The sequence below is a fragment of the Berghia stephanieae genome, chromosome 9, assembly GCF_034508935.2.
Source record: "Berghia stephanieae isolate SIO BIC M18660-M18661 chromosome 9, UCSD_Bste_1.3, whole genome shotgun sequence".
NCBI classification, from domain to species: domain Eukaryota; kingdom Metazoa; phylum Mollusca; class Gastropoda; order Nudibranchia; family Aeolidiidae; genus Berghia; species Berghia stephanieae.
Genome location: NC_088368.1, coordinates 35,827,172 through 35,853,449, shown reverse-complemented (window position 1 = coordinate 35,853,449; position 26,278 = coordinate 35,827,172). Strand labels below are relative to the sequence as shown.

Genomic DNA, 26,278 nt, shown 5'->3' with positions numbered 1-26,278 from the left:
GGAGAGGCTTCGTAAGGGAACAAAACAGACAATGGACGTTTCGGGTACACACCCTTCGTCAGCACAACAATACACACATTAACGTGGAAAACAAATAAAATAAAATGCAAAATAACGCGTATCGTTTGTACTCAACAGTGGTTGCAGTATGAATGAAACATTAGCGTGGCGTGGGTAGTGGGTAGGGTGCCCAGGGGAGTGATACGATTGATAAGAAAAGGTCAATGTCGGGGAACAGAACTACCAGAAAATAGTGGAAGATAAAAGACATATTAATAGTAGTAACAACAAGAGATGAAGTGAGTAGAAAAGTGCCAGAAGACAATAGAGAATAAAAATGTTTGTCCATTGTCTGTTTTGTTCCCATACGAAGCCTCTCCATTTTCACTCTTTCGTTTAGTTATATTTTACAAGAACTTAATACTGTTTTGTAAAGCTTGTTTTGATCTCCAAAATTATGCATATCATGCATTTTGTGCGCTTAAATTTGAGTTTAAAAATTCAATTTTTGTGTTGGGAGGTATGAGGTAAAAGTTTTTAGAATTGTCGGTAAGGAGAGAGTTAACGTTCTTTATACACAAATCTTCTTCAGGTTTCTTTGGGTCTGTTTCTTCGTCTTTTTGCCATCACCCGTCCAGTGGAGTGATATTCTTGGTAGACCAGTTGGCCCTCCATTCTGGCACAAGCAGTTATCTATTATTTTTTCTAACCACTCTGTCAAGCAAGCGGTAATTCATAATTTGGTGGCGGTATCCGTCAGATCTGGCGGAAAGTACTATGTGACACAGACTATCATTCTATCCAAAGGGTAACTAACAAGCAAGCAATTCACATTGTCCATTTAACGCTACAGAAAAAAAACGGGATAAAGGTCCGATTTCGTGGCCCTATAGATAGAATGAAGTTGACGTCACTCAGGTGTTTGTTTTGTTGTTTTTTTTCGCCATCCGCGTTTATGAGTAATTCTAACTAAAATATATTAACTGGACTATAGACGTTCAAGGATAGACAAAGTTTTGCGTGTTGGTCCGTTATACTTCCGGATGGCAATGTTGTGAGCTTCTTAGCATACTATCTAGAGCTTTCTTCTTCTTCTAGGTTCCATGCCTGGTCCAGGCTTCGGATACTGCATGAATTATCTCTCTCCATTCCTCCCTGTCTCTTGCCTTTTCAAACAGCTCTTGGATTGTTAGGCTGGTGAAGCCCTTCAGTTGGTCTATGAGTGTTTTTCTTTGTCTCCCCCGGGCGCGTTTACCAGGTATTTTTCCACAACTTGCCAGGTATTCATTCTTATCTTTCCTTACTATGTGTCCGAAAAAGGATAGTTGTCGATCCACTATTAAGGGCATTAGTTTCCTTTGTTGGTATGTTTGTTTTAGCACTTCTTCGTTCGTTTTGTGTGCAGTATACGATATTCTCTGCATCCTTCTCAAGCACCACATTTCAAAAGCTTCAATGTTCTTTTGTGTTTCTGCATTTGTAGTCCAGCTTTCGCATCCGTATAACAAGATTGGCCACACGTAGCACTTCAAGACTCGGAATCTAATCCCGAACGACATTTGTTTGTTTTTCAAAATGTTTCCCAGGTCCATGAAGGCCTGTTTGGCTTGAGCTATTCTTGCTCGTATGTCTCGGTTACATCTTCCATCTGTTGTCACTATTGAACCTAGGTATTTAAAACTTTCTACGTTGGTAAGTTGCTCGCCGTGAATCGTTATATTGCAGGTGTTGTTGTTTTCGGGGTTTTTCTGTATTACCATGCATTCCGTTTTGGTGATATTCACTTCCATTCCCTTGGCTTCACTATCTACTACCACTTTGTCAACAATCTTTTGAAGTTGGATTTCTGATGTTGCAATGAGTACCGTATCGTCTGCGTATCTTATATTATTTATGCCCCTCATGATTGTTTCTTGGTATAGATTAAACAGATCTGGTGAGGCAACACACCCTTGACGGACTCCTTTCTTAATAGGAATGGAATTTCCTGTAGAGTTTCCGATTTTGATAGATGCCTGCTGGGTGTAGTATAATGTTTGCATGAGTCTGAGGTCTTTCTCATCAGCGCCAATGGAGTGCAGTTGTTTTAGTATTTCTTCGTGGCGTACTCTATCAAAAGCTTTTTTGTAGTCGACAAAACAGAGGTATAGTGGGGTCTGAACCTGTATAGCTCTTTCACTTAAAACACGGAGGAGGTATATTGCGTTCCTTGTCCCTCTGTCAGGTTGGAATCCATATTGTTCTTCTGCGATTTCGGGGTTAATCTTATTCCTTAGCCTGTTGATAATTATACGCAACAGGATTTTGTTGATGTGGCTTATTAAACTTATAGTTCTAAAATTTTCGCATCTGACTGCACCTGCTTTCTTTGGTATTGCTATGAAAATAGAGTTACAGAGATCTTCTGGAATTTTCCCAGTATTGTATATATTGTTGAATAATATGTGAAGTTCATCAATTGCTAGATCTCCTAGGCTTTTTAATACCTCTACAGATATTTCATCAGGGCCTGTTGCTTTACCATCCCTCATTCGTTCCATGGCATGTTCAATTTCACTTTTGGTGATGTTTGGTCCGCTTAATGGTTCTTTGAATTTCAGTGGTGGTTCATTTCTATTTGGATCATTGTACAGTTCGCCTATGTATTCTACCCATCGGCTTTCTATATGTTGTTCTTCAAATAGCAGTTCCCCTTGTTTGTTTTATCTAGAGCTTTAGGCAGGGGAGTTCAATTTTATTAATTCTTTTTACACCTTCTTTCTCTTTCTTTCTTCTCTTAATTTGCAAACCACCTCTGGTGTATTGTCGCAAATGTAGGTTGGCGTCTTGATGACGATGACACTTCAGGATGTATTTGAGTAGTAGTGAGTTAGCCTTTCTCTAAACTCTTCCGTGGTGATTGAATTTACAACGATAGATGGTAGGTTATTTCACAGGCGTAGATATACAGATAGTTCGAAGTTGACGTCACTCAGGTCTTTGTTATTGTTTTTTGCCATCCGCGTTAATGAGTAATTCTCACTAAACTTTATTAACCAGACTATAAACGTTCATGTTTACACATAGTTTTGTGTGTTGGTCCGTTATACTTCCGGATGGCAATGTTATGAGCTTCTTAGCCAAGCGCATACTATCTATAGAAGAGGGGAAGACCCATTGTTCATGGATTTGTAGTCGGGAGCGCTGCACTTTGAATCTTAGATCGTATCCCTTTGTTCTTGATCTCGTATTGCTACAAGGTTTTGGAATACGTGATAGAGCATTGTCAGTCTAGATTGCTTCCATTTGTTGTTCCAAAGTTGTCCACTGTCATGTTCGAACCATCTTTGCTAAGATATACTTTTAACATTTTCTTTAAATACCTGAATAAATGTGTATGAAATGGTGCCAGACAAAGTAGAATTCCAAAAAAAATCATCCAAAAAAAAAAGTTAAAAAATCAGTCAGCTTGCTCCGACTGGGGATCGAACTTCAGACCTTTTGATTACCGGTCAGACGGAAGTGAAAGTTGTGATTCACTACTAGCCTTCCGACCAAAACTTTTGTGAGGGAGTCGGTATCTTCATGAGTTGTCAAATTTAAACTTTATCAATAAGGAGGTGATTTTTAAAATCTGTGTCTAAGTCACGTCCAGATAGAAAATGAGTTTAAACTTTCCAGCAATCTATTGGATACAACGTGAACATATTTTCAGGTCTGATACCCAGACACAATTATGGGCTCGTTTTAACATTGTTGTAATGGACGATGTTTTTTTTTTTTTTCGTCGGTTTGAGAGCACGTCCATTACAACATTGAGACCATAACAATTTGGGTTATCAGACCTGACAATAAGTGCACGTTGAATGGATACGTTAGCAGAGCTGTCTACTTAAAATTTCAAAATCGTAGTTTCCAAAATGAAAAAAAAAGGAAAAAGCCACTATACATAGCTTTATAAATAAATAATTTTCTATCAGCACGGTCCAAAATGCTCCAATGTCAAGAATATAGATTCTAAGAAGCCAATCTTTCCTTCTCAACAAGATTTATAGAGTCAAAGAGGCGTATGCAGCTCTGTAGCTGGAGCCAAATATTCGTATTTCTTCGAATTGTTCGAAGTACCAGGCAGGTCTGCCTTAGAATGATCAGAGACAATTTGAATAATCAAAGCACCAAGGGCCATTTTCTTTGAAGCAAACAAGACAAATATTTTCCTTTTAAAGTGACACTCTGTCCACATACAACTTACAGTCGCGATTGTCTTCGATTGAGTTGCGACTCAAGGACAAGACAAGTTAATTGATTTTAAAAATTACAGTTTTCTCTTTAAAAAAAACCAACAACCCCCCCCCCCCCCCCCCACCCAAAAAAAAAATAAATAAAATAAAATAAAACGCCCTTCCGCTACGGCAAACGATGCCGTTGCTTGGGCTTTCTATGAAGGAATATGAATAATCCATACTAGATGTCTGGTGTCAACAGAAATCACCAATATTGTCCAAGTGAGCAAATTGGGGGTTAATAGACTTGACTAAGGAAAGAAAAACAACAACCCGAAAGTGCCCGAGGAGCGAGTCGAGGCCGGGACCTTCCGGGTCACAGTGCAATATCTTAACCACTCGGCCACTTCGACTCCAGTTATCTCTGAATGATGGAAAAGCGACTTGTCAGGTTTTTAAAAAATCACCCTCTCTGTTATAAAATTTAAACTTTATAAATAAAACTTGATAATAGTATTGCCCTTTTAACTTTAACCCAGCCCAAATCTTATTCTTACTACATTGGATCCACACATCTTCCCCGTGATGAAGTATTCTAGAATCATCTCCACCGTTACTTGTCTATAGTTACAGATACGACCCATGGCTGTTCTGATGTCATCGCTTCCAGAACGAACCCGGGATCGCTCCGTTCTCCTAACAGAGGAAACCGGTTGGCGCAGATATTCGTTCCGCCGTCGTCCTTGGATCGTGCCCCGTGCCGGCGACGTGAATAAACGTCGTGGGTTGTAGTAACTCGATCGAGTCGATCTTGTCTGAAAAGTATATTCCGGAAGTGGGTCTGTTTGGTCATTGTGATCATTTTCAACGGAGCTAGATGTAGATTTGAAACCGTAGTTTGGTAATTTTGAGTGTAATGACAAAATATCTGATAGATTTACGCTGAGTTGATCCGGAGTTTTTTCATCTTTTCCAGTTAGTCCCTTAGCAGAGTTGCTCTCCCGATCAGCAAAAATAGAATTTATTAACTTATATAGCATAATCAAACGGGAAAGTTCGCGAGACGTTTTTTCTGCGGAATCCTGCATAGAGTTTATATTGTCATGGACGCCAGATTGAAGAATTTTAAGAATTTTTGAGTTAAAGTCGGATAACTGGTTATTTGCATATTTTTGAGTTCCATAGTCATGAGTTTTAGACCGTAGTTTCATAACTTCTTCACCCATTTTGTTTGGATGTATGGGTGGCAAAATGTTATCTGATACCAGTTGTTTTTCTTCAGCGTCTGGTTGATTTCTCTCGTGGTCTTGGAATGCGTTTCCCTTATAATGCAACACATCTTGTGCTGTATAGAAAAGTGCGGGAATTTTAGGGATGTCGACACTTTCGTTCTGTAAGTCAAATGATTTGTTGATACTCTCCGGGGACGCTGGTTTTGCAAGTGTGCACAAAAGCTGTAACGATACTGGGGAGTGAAATACGATACAGTAAATCAGTATAATATCATAAAAGCTTTTAAAAGCTGTGAAAATTAAAAGTAATAAACAGAAACGAATATAACAGCTTAGAAAATAACAAACTACCAAACACGGATGTCTCGGGCTCAAAACCTTTCTTCAGTTAACAACAAAAAAATCAATAAAACATAAGTACATTACTTCAAAAATCAATTTTTGAAAAAAAAAAGATTTTAGATATGTTGGTTTTATTTGTGCAGCTCTTTATTGTTTCTAATTGTGTTTTTTTTTTCTTCTTTTTCTTTTAGATTAAAAATAACACATTTTATTGCTAAGAATGACCTTACTTATTTAATCATCGTGATAAACGTCCGATTGTATTACTTTGCGGAAGTTTTATTCTTTCTTTCCTCCGCAAAGGGTCTTTTAAAGAAATTAAGGAGCAGGCACCAGTATAAGATAAAGATCTGAACAAGTGTGTATGAAAGGTGCCAGACAAAGCAAGAAAGAAAATAGAAGAAAAAAGAAACATCCCAAAAATCAGTCGACCTCGATGGGGATCGAACCTCAGACCTTCTGATTACCGGTCAGACATGTTATAAATGTCAAAAATGTTGACAACATAAAAATGTCTGTCTTCATTTTCACTTACAATTTATATATTTAAATAGCTTGCATTTGATAAAACATTAATAAACAATGTCGTGTCTTTTATTACCCATTAAAAAAAAAATACTTGTTATGACAAAAAACTTGCTCGTTAAAACTCGCATCAATACAGGTTCTAATATGACTCATGACCGTAATTCAAGACACTCATTGATTATAGTAGTCCTTCAGATCCACCAGGCCCATGGAGCCGGATTTATCTCGGTGTCTTATAACGTGAAACGGACAATAGCAATTGCTTGCTACCCTTTGGATAGGACGCTAGTCTATCGCAAAGTACCTCAGCCAGATCTAACAGACCCAGCTACCCAACCACTGCTGGGTGGACATGGGATGGACAAGAGGGGGGGGGGGTCGGACAAAAATCTCAACTCCACATGGGACCAATCTCGATCCATTACGTGTGAAGCGAGTGCTCTACCAACTGAGTTATCGGATCCCAAAAGGCGAAAAAAAAATTATTTTAAAAAAACAAATAACTTGAGCTTTTATATAGCGCAATATCCACTAAACGTGCCCAAAGCGCTTTACAAAGGATCCCTGACCAACAGCAACACGTAACATATAGAACGTTGTTAGGCGATATTACAATTATTTCTGACAGAGACAACGCTGTAAACGGCCAGGTACTCATTTTACACCTGAGTGCCGTGAGAGAATGTGAGTAAAGAGCCTTTTCTTGGGACTCAATTAAGCGCTGAGCGAGGCTCGAACCCAGGACCTTCCGATCTGAAAGCGAGTACCATGCCACTAGGCCACATAGCCGCAAATAAAATGAAATATAGCTATAGTTTACCACTTCTGGTTGTTTTCACTTTAAATCAGTTTTTGAAAAAGCTTAAACTAGAGCATTTTTATATAGATAGTATGCGCTTGGCTAAGAAGCTCATAACATTGCCATCCGGAAGTATAATGGACCAACACACAAAACTGTGTGTATCCATGAACGTTTATAGTCTGGTTAATACAGTTCAGTGAGCATTACTCATAAACGCGGATGGCAAAAAACAATAACAAAGACCTGAGTGATGTCATCTTCGAACTATCTATAGCAACATCCACTAAATCGTGCTCAAAGCTCTTTACAATGTGGTGCCTAGACATCAGCAACACTTCACATGCAGGACGAGACATGGCGCATGTTAGGCGATATTACAATTTTTCCATATAAAGACAACGCTGTAAACGGAGCTACCTGTTTTGCACCTGGATACGGTGAGAGAATGTGAGAAAAGAGCTTTTTTCCAAGGACTCAACTACGTTTCACTCAGAGCTGGTCTCGAACCTTGGACTTTCTGGTCCGAAGGCAATTGTCATACCACTAGTCCACATAGCCGCTTTGGTTAATATTGACATAACACCAAATAGGGCAGATATGTTGTGACGTCACACCCTATGTTCTTCCGGTTCCAAACTCCTTGGAAATGTGTATATAACCTGTCCTTTGGAGACTATTAATGAATAATATGATTCATATTGATATTCATAGGGTGGCTGAAATATTTTAACAGCAGGATATATATCATCATCATCATATCTTGTCGCGCCAGTGAGTCAGCCAGTCCCGGGCAGTCTGGTTGCATTCCCTCAGGTCAGCATTGGTGCAGTGAGGTCCCAGCGAGCATTCGGACAGGATGTGGTCCATGGTCTGTCTGGGGTGACCGCATGGGCATTCAGTGCCCGGTGAGATTTTCCATTTAAAGAGGTTGGTGGCGGTGTTTCCCACCTTTGCTCTAGCTCTGTTCAGCGCCACCCATTCTTTTCTCTTGAGGTCTGTGCCTGCTGGGAGCTTTTCTGTTGGGGGCTGGAGGGCATCGTTTGCTGTCTTGTCCCATTCTACCCATTTGTCCAGGCGGAAGAATGCTGAGTGGTCTGGGTGAAGGCTCTCCACTGTGAGGAAGCTTTTTCTTGATTTGAGCCTGCTTTTGGGGCAATTGTGGTCATGAAGGGGGTGTCTCTGGTCCATTTCCTGTTTGTATTTTTGTATTTGGGCATGAGCTTCCCTCCGGATGTGTGGTGGGGCTATTCCTGCTGCACGGTAGACCAGTGGTAATGGTGTTGCTCTCAGCTGGCCCGTTATGATCCGGCAGGCGTTGTTGAGCTCGGGGTCTAGCTTGGAGGCATGGCATGATCGGGCCCATACAGCTGAGCAGTACTCCGCAGTTGAGTAGCTGAGGGCCAATGCTGTGGTCCTTAGAGTTTTAGGGTCAGTTCCCCAGTTCATGTTTGCCAGCTTTCCAAGGAGGGCATTACGCGTGGACACTTTTGCCTTGGTCTTCCTCACGTGTTCTCTGAAGGACAGAGTCCGATCAAGCGTCACTCCGAGGTACACTGGGTGGTAGTTGTACTCTAATGTCTGGCCATTCCACTTGATCTTAAGTTTTTTGTGGGCTTGGTGGTTGTTGAGGTGAAATGCACACACTTGTGTTTTCCCTGGGTTGGCGTTCAGCGAGTTTTTAGTGTAGTACTTTGTAAGGGTGTCTAGGGCATTTGTCAGTCTGCTCTCGATTGGTTGGAAGGACACATCCTGTGTTGCGAGGCATAGGTCATCAGCATATATGAATCGGCGGATAGTTGGGAACTCAGGCTGATCATTTGTATATATGTTGAAAAGTGTTGGAGCTAGCACTGATCCTTGGGGAAGACCATTCTTCTGGGTGCGCCACCTGCTCTTCCGGCCATCCATTTCAACAAAGAAGCGCCTGTTTTCGAGAAGTGACTAGATAATATTTACAATTTTCTTATTCTTTATCATTTTAGCCACTTTGAGGAGTAGGATCTTGTGATTCACTGTGTCATAGGCTGCAGTGAGGTCGACGAAGACTGTGCCAGTGACCCGTTTTGTCTCAAACCCATCTTCTATGAATTGTGTAAGGTTAAGAAGTTGACCACATGTTGACCGTCCTGGTCGGAATCCAGCCTGGTCTGGAGACAGTTGTTCGTCTAGACTGGGTGACATGCGGGACATAACCATTCGCTCAAATAGCTTGTATGCGATGCACAGGAGGGAAATCGGGCGATAGCTTTTCTTGGATTTTGGATCTTTCCCCGGTTTTAGTAGGGCGACTACTCTTGCTTTCCTCCATGCACTTGGCAGCCTGTTTGTCCTTGCGCATACATTGAAGAGGTCCAATAGCCAGGATAGGGTTCTCGGGCCAAAGTGTTGAATCATCTCAGTTGTGATTCCATCCAGTCCAGATGCTTTTCCTGCCTTCAGATGGGACAAGGCCTCTAGTAGCTCCTCCAGGGTAAAAGAGTCAAGATGATCTTCACTATCCTTGAGGGCTTTGTCCATTTTACGTTTCAGGGCTTTTAGTTGGCCTCGTGCTTTCTTGGCTGGTTTCCCATTCAGTAGAAGCTGATGTGCTACTTGGTCAGGTGTTACTGCAGCCACTCTTGTCTGGGTATTTTTGTCATTATTCAGTTTTGAAATTGTAGTCCAGGCCTTTTTGCTGTTTAGGGTCATATTGGTGGAGGTTTATTAATTCCTTCCATCTTTCCGATCTTTCATCGGCTATCATTGATGTGAGTTCTTCACCCAGTTCTAGGGTTTCTTCACTGAAAGGATCCACTTTGTATGATTCAATGTATCTTTCATATAGTTTCTTGCTTTCATCTTGGAGACATGGAATATAACTTTTTCGGCATCCTCTGGGGATGTTTTTCTTTGCAACTTTCCATATGAGTGTTCTAAAGTCGTCGTATCTCTGTGGGTCACTTTTTATATTGGTGATCTTATTGTCTAAATCTTTAGTAAAGTTTTCCCAATTTGCTTTTCTAAAATTGAATCGTGGTATCGCATTTGATTCGAGGGCTTTAACAGCTGGTTTGATGCTGAGGGTAATACAGGATATATAGACAGCTTCTTAGGATTACGGGACGCGAAAGAGCGAGGATGGACGATCTGTATGGACAACCAGTATAATATTATTTAGATGAGAAAATAAGATATCATCACTCTGAAACCAGAAAATCAATTACACAAATTATGTATCCAGTTCTTGTGAAAAATCATTAGTTTTACACTTTCAATGAGATTGGATCCAGTTTTTAGAAACCACACATTTATTCTCTATTGAGTCAATTGGATACAAATATTAATAATAAATATCAAACCTGAGACTTCTTACCTGTAAGAATAAAGACTAAAAAGGTTTCGTGTCGACAAAAGTCTTTGAGGTATTCAATCCTTGCCATTTTATGGGGTCTTGTGTGTATAGGACGTTGTCGGTGTGAGACCTGAAACGAAAGTATCAAATAAATATCTAAATGAAGCTTTCAGGACCTAAAAAATACATATGTCGTCTATCTGGAATTTAGCAATGTATTTATGTCTTTATTGTTTTTTTTGTTTCTGGCTGAAGAAACGTTCCGTGTTTGGTATTTTGTTCTTTTTTTTTTTGTTCTTTTTTTTTGAAGCTCTTATATTCAATTTTGTTTATTACTTCTGACAGTCCACAACTTCTAGCAGCCTGGTGTCATTTCACAATGATACCGATACCTTTTTTTTGGGGTGGGGGGGGGGGGGGTGGGGGTTCTAATATTAGTGAAATCCAACGCTTGATAATCTGACGTCATAAAGTATTAATGTAACCTTGACATCGTTAAGCGTTACTGTTTATGGGGAGGGGTAGAATAAATTACAATGCATAATTGTTATAAAGCTGAATAAAACAGTTATTTGTAACGTGAGATTGTCTATTAAATCTAATTAAAATATGACCGACGACAAGTAGAACCATTGAAATACATTAGTTTAAAAATTATCTCAGTCAGAGATAGTGAAACTAGAATCGCCTGAGGGGCAGAATGGAATTAATATTTCTTGAATTCTTGCGTTTTGAATAAGAGCTGTCCGAAATATGCAATAGCAAGAGAGGATTTTTGGCCTTGTACCATCCACACCTCGGCGGCCCCTGACAGAGTTGAGGAAGACAACGGGGTTCCGTCATCATCTAGACATTCAAACATAATGGTAATATGAGAAGGGACGAAGAAGAAGAAGAAGAAGAAGAAGAAGAAGAAGAAGAAGAAGAAGAAGAAGAAGAAGGAGAAGAAGAAGAAGAAGAAGAAGAAGAGAAGAAGAAGAAGAGAAGAGAAGAAGAGAAGAAGAAGAAGAAGAAGAAGAAGAGAGAAGAAGAAGAAGAAGAAGAAGAAGAAGAAGAAGAAGAAGAGAAGAAGAAGAAGAAGAAGAAGAAGAAGAAGAAGAAGAGAAGAAGAAGAAGAAGAAGAAGAAGAAGAAGAAGAAGAAGAAGAGAAGAAGAAGAAGAAGAGAAGAAGAAGAAAAGAAGAAGAAGAGAAGAAGAGAAGAAGAAGAAGAAGAGAGAAGAAGAGAGAAGAAGAAGAGAAGAAGAAGAAGAAAGAAGAAGAAGAAGAAGAAGAAGAAGAAGAGAAGAGAAGAGAAGAAGAAGAAGAAGAAGAAGAAGAAGAAGAAGAAGAAGAAAGAAGAAGAAGAAAGAAAAGAAGAAGAAGAAGAAGAAGAAGAAGAAGAAGAAGAAGAAGAAGAAGAGAAGAAGAAGAGAAGAAGAAGAAGAAGAAAGAAGAAGAAGAAGAAGAAGAAGAAGAAGAGAAGAAGAAGAAGAAGAAGAGAAGAGAAGAAGAAGAGAGAGAAGAAGAAGAAGAGAAGAAGAAAGAAGAAGAAGAAGAAGAAGAAGAAGAAGAAGAAGAAGAAGAAGAAGAAGAGAAGAAGAAGAAGAAGAAGAAGAAGAAGAAGAAGAAGAAGAAGAAGAAGAAGAAGAAGAAGAAGAAGAAGAAGAGAAGAGAGAAGAAGAAGAAGAAGAAGAAGAAGAAGAAGAAGAAGAAGAAGAAGAAGAAGAAGAGAAGAGAGAAGAAGAGAGAAGAAGAAGAAGAAGAAGAAGAGAAGAAGAAGAAGAAGAAGAAGAAGAAGAAGAGAAGAAGAAGAAGAAGAGAAGAAGAAGGAAGAGAAGAAGAAGAAGAAGAAGAAGAAGAAGAAGAAGAAGAAGAAGAAGAAGAAGAAGGAAGAAGAAGAAGAAGAAGAAGAAGAAGAAAGAAGAGAAGAAGAAGAAGAAGAAGAAGAAGAAGAGAAGAAAGAAAGAAGAAGAAGAAGAAGAAGAAGAAGAAGAAGAGAAGAGAAGAAGAAGAGAAGAAGAGAAGAAGAGAAGAAGAAGGAGAAGAAGAGAAGAAGAAGAAGAAGAAGAAGAAGAAGAGAAGAAGAGAAGAAGAAAGAAGAAGAGAAGGAAGAAGAAAAGAGAAGAAGAAGAAGAAGAAGAAGAAGAAGAAGAAGAAGAAGAAGAAGAAGAAGAAGAAGAAGAAGAAGAAGAAGAAGAGAAGAAGAAAGAAGAAGAAGAAGAGAAGAAAGGAAGAAGAAGAAGAAAGAAGAAGAAGAAGAAGAGAGAAAGAAGAAGAAGAAGAAGAAGAAGAAGAAGAAGAAGAAGAGAAGAAGAAGAAGAAGAAGAAGAAGAGAGAAGAAGAGAAGAAGAAGAAGAAGAAGAAGAAGAAGAAGAGAAGAAGAAGAAGAAGAAGAAAGAGAAGAGAAGAAGAAGAAGAGAAGAAGAAGAAGAAGAAGAAGAAGAAGAAGAAGAAAGAAGAAGAAGAGAAGAAGAGAAGAGAAGAAGAAGAAGAAGAAAGAAGAAGAAGAAGAAGAAGAAGAAGAAAGAAGAAGAAGAAGAAGAAGAAGAAGAGAAGAAGAGAAAAGAAGAAGAAGAGAAAGAAGAAGAAGAAAGAAGAAGAAGAAGAAGAAGAAGAAGAAGGGAAGAAGAAGAAGAAAGAGAAGAAAGGAAAAGAGAGAAGAAGAAGAAGAAGAAGAAGAAAGAAGAGAAGAAGAAGAAGAAGAAGAAGAAGAAGAAGAAGAAGAGAAGAAGAAGAAGAAGAAGAAGAAGAAGAGAAGAAGAAGAAGAAGAGAGAGAAGAAGAAGAAGAAGAAGAAAGAAGAAGAAGAAGAAGAAAGAAGAAGAAGAAGAAGAAAGAAGAAGAAGAAGAAGAAGAAGAAGAAGAAGAAAGAAGAAGAAGAAGAAGAAGAAGAAGAAGAAGAAGAAGAAGAAGAAGAAGAAGAAGAAGAAGAAGAAGAAGAAGAAGAAGAAGAAGAAGAAGAAGAAGAAGAAGAAGAAGAAGAAGAAGAAGAAGAAGAAGAAGAAGAAGAAGAAGATGAAGATGATGAGGAAGAAGAAGAACATTTTTCTTAATCGCGCATACGTCCGTTTTTGCAGTAGTCATTGGAAAGACTTCCAGAATTTCCACACACATGAGAAAAATAATAAACAAACAAACTAACAAACACATTCTTTTAAAAATTAAAGACCCACAAAAGTGCAAGACGCTTAAGTTTTAACCAGATAACAACAGTGCTCCGGAAAATCACGTTTTCAAAAAAAAAGATTGGCCAGAAAATTCGCCCTTCAAATTAAATATTGATCGATTTTAATAACTTCGTGAAGTCCCAGGTTTGAAAGTTTTTGCCAAGATGAGGATAATTTAAGTCGATCGATATTTGAAGGACGAGTTTTCTGTCCAATTTTTTTTTAAATACGCGTTTTTCCAGACGACAACACAGTTATCTTTTGACCTTTCCTGGTTGTAGGTTTGGAAAACTGTCTTCTTAGCATTGCAGCACAGTCCTACACTCGTATGCTGCGGATGGTCTTCAACGTAAGCTGGAAAGAGAACATGTCAAATGAAGAGCTCTACAGTGACCTCCTCCCAGTGACTTCGAAGATACAACAGAGAAGACTGAGACTTGCCGGGCACTGCTGGAGACACTAGGAGGAGATTGCAAGCAGTCTTATAATATGGGAACCACTTGAAAGAGCCAGAAACAGAGGCAGGCAGAATACAACATACATTGACTTGTCTGCTAGATGACACAGGAATGGACAACACCCGGGAGCTGCGTACACTCATGAAGGACAGGACAGAATGACGAAGACTTGTGGCTCATGATGGGGGCCCCAAGGGGCGGCCTAACTGAACTGAACTGACAGTTATCTGGTTAAGAGCAATCAAACATTACTCGATTCTTTCTTTGCTTATAATGGCCGCGATCTTACCTGCACGGTGTATTGTTGCGTCATAAGACAGAAAAAATAATACTCAATGTCCGTCTTGTATTGTATATTTACTCGTATAACCTTTTCCTTACCACTTGCACCAAAATCGTCACACTTGTTACGACACGATACACATTTTCTTATTCAGATTTATTTTGTACATCACAAACTTTGAAGAATGATATTTGTTTAACTAATAAGAACAAAAAGTTGTTTTGTAGAGAGCTTGTTTGAGTTTAAAAAATCTATTTTTCTACTTGTTAACCAACGATTTGTGGAAATACTGAAAATGCTTGGTAAGAAAAGAGATAAACTGTTCCATCTTGTAACCCAATTTGTTTTTACACGCGCGCCATTGGAATATCATGTCCTCTACGAAAAGGAAAGACATCAACCTAATTATTCAAAGGGGATTTTAAAAAGAACCAGCACTGATCCAGCCATTTTGGAGACGCTATACTTACTATCCAGCGTCGTCCTCATTGACGTTGGCTGTCCGCACTCTGCGATGACAAATGTCTGCCCATTCCTCTCGCCTGTTGACGGTATCGTACAACTCTCTTCCATTTATACCTGTCCATCCTAGGATATTATTTTCCATATAACTACGCCTAGGTCTTCCTCTTCCTCGTTTGTCCTCCATTTTCCCAAGTACCACATTTTTCATTAGGGTGCATCGGTTTCGGCATATGTGACCGAAAAAACAACTGATTTTTCTCCTATACAGACTGCACTATTGACCTTATCCCAATCCCCACAAAATAATCAGTGAAATTATAATTTCACAATCTCCCAGACGCCCACGCATCTCATGATGAAGTTAAAATCTAACATTTTGAAAAGGCCGTGAGTTCTTTTTTATTTTTAAAGGACCTAAATTAATATCGGGATAAGGCATAAAAGGGACACAAAATAACATTGCCATTGTATACACGCCCATTAGTCGACTGCAAAGATAATTCAACGGGTCTATTTTCGTACTCGTTAGTCTCCCCTTGACAGACGCAGACCGGAAATGCGATGGCAGATTTCAAAAGCAAAACGGTCAATCAATAATAGTATATTTGATATCATTTTGAACGCAAGAATAAAAGTTGAGTTTTAAATTAAGCGCGGGTTTTACGTCTTAAGCCGAAATAAACCATCGATCGCCGAAAAGGTTGAAATAATATAATTGATAATATGACGAGTTATTTTTGGACTGTATCCAATAATTTGTTTCCTAATATATAAATTAATGGTTTCTATTCTTCAATTAAATTGGGAGCTAAGTGTTAGGCAAAAACGGCAATTTGTTGATATAAGTACAAGTAAGTACCAGCTGGGATTTGAAAGGGGCAAGAGTAGGACGTATTGGAGTTGGTGGAGGGTGTGGGATAGTGTGTGTGTGTGTGTGTGTGTGTGTTGTGTGAGAGAGAGAGAGAGAGAAAGAGAGAGAGAGAAAGAGAGAGAGAGAAAGAGAGAGAGAGAAAGATGGAGAGACAATGAGAGAGAAAGAGAGAGAAAGAGAGAGAAAGATAGAGAGAGAGAGAAAAAAAATGAAAGAGAGAGAGAGCAAAGAGAGAGAGAGAGACAGAAAGAGAGAGAGAGAGAGACACAGAGAGAGAGAGAGAGAGAAGAGAGAGAGAGAGTGGAGGGAGAAAGGTAATGAAGTGTCTCTTTGACCCTTTGACAACCCATTTTATTTAGTTTGAACCCAACATTCCGTATCGATCTTTTTAAGGAAGAAAGCTTTCCAACTTAGCTGCAACTATTTGCAAAGGAAAAACAAAACAAAACAAAACAAACTTGAGCACTCACATAGCGCTATATCCACTAAACGTGCTCAACGCGCTTACAATGGTAACACTTAATCTTAAACTTGAGCATTTATATAGCGCAACATCCACTAAACGTACTCAAATCGACTTACAGGGGGTCCTTAGCCAACAACAACACAGAAAATTTAGGAAAGACATGACGCCTGCTATGCGATATTACAATTTTTTCCAGCAGAGACAACGCTGATAACGGCCTGATGCTCATTTTAGACCTGAATACGATGAGAGAACATGAGTAAAGAGCCTTTTCCAAGGACTCAACTATGCACCGCTCAGAGCGGGACTCGAACCATGTACCTTCCGATCCCAAGGCAAGTTTCCAAGGACTCAACTATGCACCGCTCAGAGCGGGACTCGAACCTTCCGATCTGAAGGCGATTGTCATATCATCAGACCACATGTTTTTTTGTCTTTTGTTTGTTGTTTTTTTTTGGGTTTTTTTTTTTTTTGTCTTTGTTTGTTTTGTTTTGTTTTTGTTTTTTTCCCAATACAGCTCTAGTCGGCACAGCATCCGCTTCAAACGCAATTCAGAATGAAAAATACCAACGACAAAAAACTTTGTTGTCGTTTGTATTTTTCATTCTGAATTGTCTGGCACCGTTCCACACACACCTTTTTCAGAATTTTAAAATCTTAATGCCACAGAGCTAGTCTATATTCACCTCATTCTCCATCTCTATAAAAAAAACCTCAAATGAAATTTGACACCATACAAAATGACAACTCGTCAGATAACTTATGTGGCGAGTTACTCTGATATAGAGTGGGGTGAAATAAAGTATTATTATTTATTATTATTATTATTATTATTATTATTATTATTATTATTATTATTATTATTATTATTATTATTATTATTATTGTTATTATTATTATTATTATTATTATTATTATTATTAAAAAATAATATAAATGGAAACTGTTATTTGAAAACAAAAAATCAGTGTCTCTGGCACAAGGAGTTAATTACCTCACTTGCTAATTGTTTTCTCTCTCGTTCAATTAAAACCAAGACATCGGGTAGCTAGTTTACAATTGGACGTGAATTGGTTTGAAAGCGATACGGTTCCGAGTTCCGATTCAATACTCGATGAATCGGTTTGCTGCAAGCGTCTTTTGTCCCGTCACAGGTGTAATGCCAACTGAATTATCGGCTCCAAGTTTGGGCTCCGTGTGGCTCAGCGGTAAGGCCTTTGCTTCGTACCCTAAAGGTACCGAGTTCAATCCCGCTTTGCCTTGAGCAAGTCACCTCGCCCTAGCATTTGTGGCATTTGTGGCGCTAAGCACTGCGGCTGACGCCTGCGTTATTCCAATCTTCCCTTGGAATAGACCCTAGAAACAAATTTCCCCTTGGGGATGACTAAAGTGAATTTTATTTTTTATATATAAAGCTATATTACCCCATTCTCCATCTTAAAAAATAAACAAACATAAAAAAAACACACGCTCAAATGAAAGTTGAGATCATACAACAGGAAAACTCGTCAGATTACTAATGTGACCCGTAACTAAAATGGATCAATCAATAAATAGGACAGCAATCCTACTTTTTTACTGTCAAATTACAAAGAAAAAACGTGTTTTCCTTTCAAGGCGTTTCGCATGCAAAAATTGGGTTTGGCCGACGTCTGACATCCAATTTAACATTTTGTAAGAGACAATATATATTTTGCGTCATTTGAACAAAACGATTTCCATTACAACAATGAGCCCATGAGGAATTGGGTTATCAGACCTACAAATAAATACACGTCGGGTTTGACATTGAGACTATTCATATATTCAAAGTATTTTCACAACATACACACATTTTCATTTTCAATATTAAACTGGCCATGCGGAGTAACTTTTAAAACCAATTATTATTATTATTATTATTATTATTATTATTATTATTATTATTATTATTATTATTATTATTATTATTATTATTATTGTTATTATTATTATTATTATTATTATTATTATTATTATTATTATTATTGTTATTAGTACAAAAAATAATACTTATCAGGCGACTGGTACTTAATGAAAAGATATAGTCTGCAGGGAGAATAAAGGAAAATTGGAAAGCTCATTGAGCATGGTAAATATGTGAAAATGCCTGATGATACCACTTTTATTATTTTTTTTTTTCAAGTTTTATAATGATCCGTCTGTCTTTAGTCGGTTAAAAGCGCTGTCGTGACTGATATCAAATCAACAAGTGGCGGTGAGTTAAATGTATCAATACGGCACTTCCGGTGTGGAACAGGTCGTAAGTGGTCACGATTCCTACGCGACTTCAAAGAGGTCGTGAATAATATATATGAGAGCTTTTGTCTGAGTCGTTAATCGAAACGTCAGGCGTGATATGAAATCGGATTTCAAGCTATTGTGGTAGTAGTAGTATTAGTGGCATTCATTGACTTGATTGATGTTATGCGTTTAGGTAAAATACTTTATACTACTTGCCTCCTGTGTCCGCGAGATGAAACATCTATTGGACAAAAGTTATGTGTAACCTTAAACGGATATATATATATATATATATATATATATATATATATATATATATATATATATATATATATATATATATATATAGTATGCGCTTGGCTAAAATACTCACAACAGTGCCATCCAGAAATATAACGGACCCACACACAAAACTGCGTAATCTTGGTTGTTTATTTTCTGGTTAATACAGTTTAGTGAGAATTACTCATCAATGCGGATGGCAAAAAACAATAACAAAGACCTGAGTGACAACATCTTCATTCTATCTTTATGGTCTGATCGATATAATTTAATAGGAACTTATCACCCAACCGGAAGTCTAAAAAAAAATAACAAGGGTTGAGAGGCGTCAATGGGAACGATCTATATTCGTGTTTTCTTCCAACCAAGTCATTGTGGCGTAGTTGCACAAATATGTAACGGCTTATGATCGTATAGTGGCTTTTTGTTAGATGGTATTGATATTCCTTTGCATTGTGTTGTAGATGTTAATAATGACGAAAGAGTTCAAGGACCAATGATGATAATTGAATACACAATATCAAAACATTCAAATAAAAGTCCAGATTCCAAGTTTTATTCCTTACAGTTTTATTTGTTGTGATAAATTCCAAATCCAAATCAAATAGCATGGTCATAATTCAATCAGTTTCATAAATTCCAAATCCGTAAAATCAATCCAAATGTAAAGTCATTTTATCTAAGTAACCATTTTCAATAAACATGAAATATTTCTAAGTCCGTAAAATAAGAGATTCTTAGTTGGATGTTAGAACGTGCAGCATACAAGAAAAGTGCAGTTAATAGTGAAGTAGAATACAAAATCAAATAGAATATAGCAACACTATGTTTTTCCCTATTGTAAATCGTTCCCACAATTATTTCAAGCCACACCTCTTACTAGTTTCGACAGTTCCCTGTCAGTCTAAATTCCAGCCCTAAGAGTAAGACCAAATCATATTCAAACCTGAAACTTCAATTCCTACATATTAATGTTAAATCCCGCCTTTTATGATATAACGTTATTTTGATATATGCCCTTTTCACCTGTTCCAACATCCCTAAACCAATTTAAGACTAATCAACGAAAGTAATTTTCTACTGCTTACCACAACGACCAGTCCTTAATTTGAAACATAAAACTGTCCTAAACTCATATAGTATTGACCATATTTTCATTGAAATCCTAGCGTCGTTAACTTTGCTTGAATGTTAATCATATTTAATGAACAACAACTCCAGTTACTCCTTTTGTTCTTTCTAATATTGGTCCAGTTTTATCGCCATGTTTTTCCACAAATTCTTGCGTAAACTTCTTGCATAAGCGTACTCTCTTACAGTCATCAATCACATGATTTGTTGCTGTCCAACGATTGGATATTTCTTCAGAAATGTAAACACGCTGCTTTGTTTATGAAAGTTGTAATCTTACACATATGTCAACTGAACAAAATGACCAATCGTGATGTTAGATATTTCAAAAACTGTGAACACTTTTCTCTACGTGGGTCACTTTGAGCACATATTATTCCAATATGACCAATGACCTCGAGCCTATGGACATGTAATATAGATCATGCCCATTACGTTCCTTCTATTGATTGGACGTGTGCTGCTTTGTGGGATTCTTTTATGACACTTGCCTTCGGAACGGTAGTATAATTCGGGAGTTCGAGTCCCATTCTGAGCGAGCGTCGCAAAGGTAAGATAACCACGCCTCTCGGACAGTCGTCATACTGTAAACAATGGCCGTGATTGGTTGACATGCAAACTACGTAGAATTTACTATCGATGGTATGTGTCTTAGTAAAATGCCCACTGTTCTACCGTGTGATCAATAGATAGAATGAAGTTGACGCCACTCTCTGTTGTTGCTTTTTTGCCATCCACGTTTATGAGTAATTCTCACTTAACGGTATTATCCAGATTATAAAAGTTCATGGTTACACAGAGTATTTGTGTGTTGGTTCCCTATTGATAGTTCGAAGATGACGTCACTCAGGTCTTTGTTATTGTTTTTTTTGCCATCCGCGTTTATGAGTAATTCTCACTGAACGGTATTAACCTGACTATAAACGTTCATGGATACACACAGTTTTGTGTGTTGGTCCGTTATACTTCCGGATGGCAATGTATGAGCTTCGTAGCCAAGCGCATACTATCTATAGATAGTATGCAGATGACGTCACTCGGGCCTTTGTTATTGTTTTTGCCATCCGCGTTTGTGAGTTGTTCTCACTAAATTGTATAGATAGTATGCAGATGACGTCACTCAGGCCTTTGTTATTGTTTTTGCCATCCGCGTTTGTGAGTTGTTCTCACTAAACTGTATTAACCAGACTATAAAAGTTCATGGTTACACACAGTTTGTGTGTTGTTCCGTTATACTTCCGGATGGCAATGTTGTGAACTCCTTGGCCAAGCGCATTCTATCTATTAACCAGACTATAATCGTTCATGGTTACACAGAGTTTGTGTGTTGGTCCGTTATACTTCCGGATGGCAATGTTGTGAACTCCTTGGCCAAGCGCATTCTATCTATAAATAGTATGCAGATGACGTCACTCAGGCCTTTGTTATTGTTTTTGCCATCCGCGTTTGTGAGTTGTTCTCACTAAACTGTATTAACCAGACTATAAAAGTTCATGGTTACACAGAGTTTGTGTGTTGGTCCGTTATACTTCCGGATGGCAATGTTCCTTGGCCAAGCGCATTCTATCTATAGGACCAACACAGAAAATTATGTGTAAACTTAGACGTTTATAATCTAGTCGAGAAAATCGTGTGATAACTAGTCACCCATTTGGTGGTAGAAAAAGAATGACAGTAATCAGAGAGAGGTCGATTTCTTTCGCGTAATAGCCTTCAGCAGTCATGACGTCCCTTCCCTTGTAATGACGCATAGTAACTTTGTAACTGGCTCTCAACTATCGGAACAATGGCGGACGACATTATGAAATATTTCTCCGACAAGCATAAAAGTGATCCAGAGGAAAAAAACATTATAAATATGATCTTGTTTTGATTTTTGTACATTCTGATCATATAACATATGAAATGTTCTAGCCAGTATGAAGAATAAAAAGTACGGATTTTCTTTGTTTAGAACGACGCTGCTCGCCGTTGCTGAGCGACGTGACATCAGACTATTGAGTCCAATTGTTCATAAACAACCAACTATGTTTGTCGGAGCAGGTGTGAAGGTGTGTCACAAATTCCATGTTTCGATTGGTCAAAAATCTACTGGTTAATTATCTCACTAGACTCAAATACAAAATAAGTGACTTTTCGACAACAGCCTGGTCTCTGTGGAAAAAATATAGCATCGCCTTAGAGGCGTCATGTCTCGTCCTGCACGTTGAATGTTGCTGATGGGTTGGGGCCTTGTGCATATAATTTCTTGATGTCTCTTGATTTAGGTCAACATTTTGATGTGTGCGCGCCTATAGGTAGAATGAAATTGACGTCACTCAGGTCTTTGTTATTGTTTTGTGCCATCCGCGTTTTTGAGTAATTCTCACTAAATTGTATTTACCAGACTATAAACGTTTAAGGTTACACATAGTTTTCTATGCTGGTTCGTTATATTTCCTGATGGCAATGTTGTGAGCTTCTGAGCCAAGCGCATACTATCTATATGGTCTATTGGTATGACACTCGCTTCGGATCGGAACGTCCTGGGTTCGAGCCCCGTTCAGAGCGGCATATAGTTGAGTCCTTTGAAAAATGGCTTTTTACTCATATTCTCACACCGTACTCAGGTATAAAATGAGTGCATGGCCGTTAACATCGGTGTCTCTGTCGGAATAAAAATTTTAATATCGTGTAACGGGTGTCATATTACCTTTAAGTTAAGTGTTGTTGTTGGCTTGGGGCCCCTTGAGCATATTAAAAAAAAAAATCTTGATTAGTTCAACATTTTGATGTTTTATATTAACAATAGAATGAAAGAAATTGAAGTATCTCGCTTTTTATTATTGTTTTAGACTGCTAGTGAGTTGAGGCTATGTGGTCTAGTGGTATGACACTCGCTTTCGGTTCGAAAGGTCCTGGGTTCGAGCCTTTCTCGACTCGTAGTTGAGTCCTTGGAAAAGGCTCTTTACTCACATTATTTCACCGTACTCAGGTTTAAAATGAGTACCTGGCCGTTTAACAGCGTTGTCTCTGTCCGAAAAAATTGTAATATTGCCTAACCGGCGTCATGAGTCGCCCTCCATATTAAGTGTTGCCGTTGGTCTGGGACCCCTTGTAAGTCGCTTTGAGCGTGTTTAGTGGATTTTGCGCTGTCATAAAAGCTCAACTTTGTGTCAGGCTATAAGTTAAAGATGGCTATGGGCCGTATGTAGCCATCGTAAACTTATAGATAGTTCGAAGATGACGTCACTCAGGTCTTTGTTATTGTTTTTGCCATCCGCGTTTGTGAGTAATGCTCACTGAACTGTATTAACCTGACTTTCAACGTTCATGGAGACACACAGTTTTGTGTGTTGGTTCGTTATACTTCCGGATGGCAATGTTATGAGTTTCTTAGCCAATCGCATACTATCTATAGCCTTGCACTGGAACCCTATAGATAGAATGCGCTTGGCTAAGAAGCTCATAACATTGCCATCCGGAAGTATAACGAAACAACACACAAACTCTGTGTAACCATGAACTTTTATAGTCTGGTTAATACAGTTTAGTGAGAACAACTCACAAACGCGGATGGCAAAAACAATAACAAAGGCCTGAGTGACGTCATCTGCATACTATTTATAGATAGTATGCAGATGACGTCACTCAGCCTTTGTTATTGTTTTTGCTATCCGCGTTTGTGAGTTGTTCTCACTAAACTGTATTAACCAGACTATAAAGTTCATGGTTACACAGAGTTTGTGTGTTGGTTCGTTATAATTCCGGATGGCAATGTTGTGAACACCTTGGCCAAGCGCATTCTATCTATAAGTTAAAGATGGCTATGGGCCGTCGCCATCGTTAACTTATAGATAGTATGCGCTTGGCTAAGAAGCTCATAACATTGCCATCCGGAAGTATAACGGACCAACACACAAAACTGTGTGTATCCATGAACGTTTATAGTCAGGTAAATACAGTTCAGTGAGCATTACTCATAAACGCGGATGACAAAAAACAATAACAAAGACCTGATTGACGTCATCTTCGAACTATCTATAGCCTTGCACTGAAACCCTCTAAGAATTATAGTTTGACGTCATTTTTTTTTTTAGTTTTGTGCAGCGTCTGGTGAGTTGTCGTTAGTAGAGCTCCGTTGGTTGAACAATTGAATACAACTCACGATTTGATTTTTTTTTTGTGGCAAAAGACTGGCATTTTGACGTCATATTTTGGTCAGTGTCAGGCTATAACTTTACGATGACTACGATCAGGCCATGAGTTTACCATGTCCACGGTCAGGCTGTAAGATAGTATGCGCATGGCTAAGAAGTTCACAACATTGCCATCCGGAAGTATAATGGACCAACACACAAAATTATGTGTAACCATGAACTTTTATAGTCTGGATAATACATTCAAATGAAAATTACTCATAAACATGGATGGCAAAAAATAATAACAAAGACCCGAGTGACGTCAACTTCATACTATCTATATGTTAACGATGGCTAATCTTTGACCCACATTGGTCACATGATGATATTATGATGTTGACGTCATTCACACAATCATTCGTCGACTTAATGGCTTGGAAATTTATCTGCTCCGATGAATAAATGGACACGAGAGACTTAGATATTACGTAACACGTCCGGATAAACAGGATTTTGGTGTGTTGTGTCCAGACCTGCAAAGTACAACAAACAATTCGTAGAATCACGAATTTTTGGCTCCAGCAAAAGATTTCATATGCGTCTTAGATTCAATAAAGCAGATTGACAAAAGGGAAATTTGACCCCAGAAAACCTATAGATAGAATGAAGTAGTAGTAATAGTATCGTATGGTGGGGTCACACTTTCAGATCTGTCGCGTCGAGCCAAGCCTTGAATTCATCTTCACATTTGTAAATGGTTTCATAACCTCCATTCAGCCTGGTAACAGGACAGTGGAGCACAAGGTGATCTACATCTTGGGGGTCAGTTTGGCATTCGGGGCATTCTGTTGAGTTGTTTAGACCCCATTTGTTCACTTTTGCGGCCGTTTTCGCATGTCTGGAGCGTAGCCTATTTGCAGCCTCCAGTATTTCTACCAAAGAATGAAGTTAACGTCGCTCAGGTCTTTGTTACTGTTTTTTTGTTACCATCCACGTTTATGAGTAATTCTCACTTGACTGTTTTATCCAGACTATAAAAGTTCATGTTTACACAGAGTTTTGTGTGTTGGTCCGTTATACTTCCGGATGGCAATGTTGTGAGCTTCTTAGCCAAGCGCATACTAGCTATACGGTCTATTGGTATGACACTTGCTTTGGATCGGAAGGTCCTGGGTTCGAGCCCCGTTCAGAGCGGCATATAGATGAGTTGCCACTTAGCCAAGCGCATACTATTTATATTATAGATAAGACTATGGAACAGTTTAAAGAATTATACTGAGGGCAAATTATTTATTTCTAAAGTTATCTATAGTGACGGTTCTTTATTTTATTCATGGAAACTATGGATTTTTTTCTTTTTTTAAAATTTCAAGTTGGCTGCTCTGGTTGCGTCATGTATAAAAGGGATGGTCTATTTTATATTTCCATGTGATCGAGGTCATTGGTCACATTGCAAAGTGTGCTCAAAAAGACCCACATTGTGAAAAGTGTTCACAGTATGAGAAATATCCAGCGTTATTTTGCTCAGCATGACTCATGGATATGTTTAAAACTTTCATAAACAAAGCAGATACGCTCCAGACATGCGAAAACGGCCGCAAAAGTGAACAAATGGGTCTAAACAACTCAACAGAATGCCCCAAATGCCAAACTGACCCCAGATGTAGATACATTGAGAAATGCCCAATCGTTGTACAGCAACAAATCATGTGATCGATGACTAGGTTGGATGAACACATGAATATAGATCTCTCCCATTGTAACCCACCGTATCAAACCGGTATTATGTCGGGATAAAGTAAGCAATGAAATGGAATGGAATAATTAGTGACACAAATGATAAGATGGGCTTGTTTTCATTTCGTTATGACGGAGAATAAATACAATTGTTTTACACTGCAAATATTTCAAAGTTCGTATTTCTTATGATTTAACTCTCTCCTTACCAGGCATTTTCAGGATTTTCCCCAAAGCTTCACACCAAACTAACACATAAATTGATTTTTTTTATCACTCAAACACAATAGCAGTAAAAATCTTGCGATACATATTTTCTTTAGCACAGTTCATTTTCTTAAAATTTTATGATGTACAAAAGAAATTTGAATGGGAAAAATGTTGGTTGTATCGTAACAAATGTGACGATTTTCTTCTAGTTGGTAAGGAGAGGGTTAAATCGTATCAATCGTTAACATACAGCCTGAAACTAAAGCCGTGGTCTTCGTAAAGTTACTGACCAAAAAATGACGTCAAAATGCCAGTCTTTTGCCACAAAAGAAAACAAATCGTGAGTTGTATTCAATAGTTCAACCAATGAAATAACTTGTTTCCTTGAGCTCTTCTAACTACAACTCAC

The 26,278-nt window shown here is 38.4% G+C and overlaps 1 protein-coding gene across 1 annotated transcript in view; it reads right to left on the bottom strand.

The window, feature by feature from the left end:
• Positions 1-921: 921 nt before the first annotated feature.
• Positions 922-26,278, bottom strand: part of LOC144980134 (uncharacterized) — a 37,497-nt gene continuing 12,140 nt past the window's right edge. The window contains exons 2-3 of the mRNA XM_078927683.1: positions 10,459-10,567; positions 922-5,667 (exon numbers count right to left, since the gene is read on the bottom strand). Coding sequence (XP_078783809.1) covers positions 4,733-5,667; positions 10,459-10,525 — 1,002 coding nt within the window. The 5' untranslated portion in view covers positions 10,526-10,567 and the 3' untranslated portion in view covers positions 922-4,732. The remainder of the gene's footprint in view (positions 5,668-10,458; positions 10,568-26,278) is intronic.